At 62.1% G+C, this 203-nt stretch overlaps 1 protein-coding gene across 1 annotated transcript in view; it reads left to right on the forward strand.

Moving 5' to 3' along the window:
• The first annotated feature begins 7 nt into the window (after window positions 1–7).
• Window positions 8–203, forward strand: part of LOC103925930 (embryonic pepsinogen-like) — a 3,774-nt gene continuing 3,578 nt past the window's right edge. Inside the window, exon 1 of the mRNA XM_009334733.1 lies at window positions 8–63. Coding sequence (XP_009333008.1) covers window positions 8–63 — 56 coding nt within the window. The remainder of the gene's footprint in view (window positions 64–203) is intronic.

Consider the following 203-nt stretch of genomic DNA (forward strand, 5'->3'; position numbering starts at 1 on the left):
CGGCACGATGCGGTTCCTCGTGCTTCTCTGCGCTGCCTCTGCCCTCTCCCAGGGTGTCACCAAGTAAGTCACCGCAGCATCGCTCTCGTGGGCCACCTGAGTCAAGGTGAAGGGGGGGGGGAGGAGCAATCAGAGCCTTTTAATGGCTTTGGGAAGCAGAGGTGAAGTCTGAGGCTTGGGAAAGCTGAACCCGGGGGGCCGGG

The sequence above is a fragment of the Pygoscelis adeliae genome, unplaced genomic scaffold (assembly GCF_000699105.1).
Source record: "Pygoscelis adeliae isolate BGI_AS28 unplaced genomic scaffold, ASM69910v1 Scaffold482, whole genome shotgun sequence".
NCBI classification, from domain to species: domain Eukaryota; kingdom Metazoa; phylum Chordata; class Aves; order Sphenisciformes; family Spheniscidae; genus Pygoscelis; species Pygoscelis adeliae.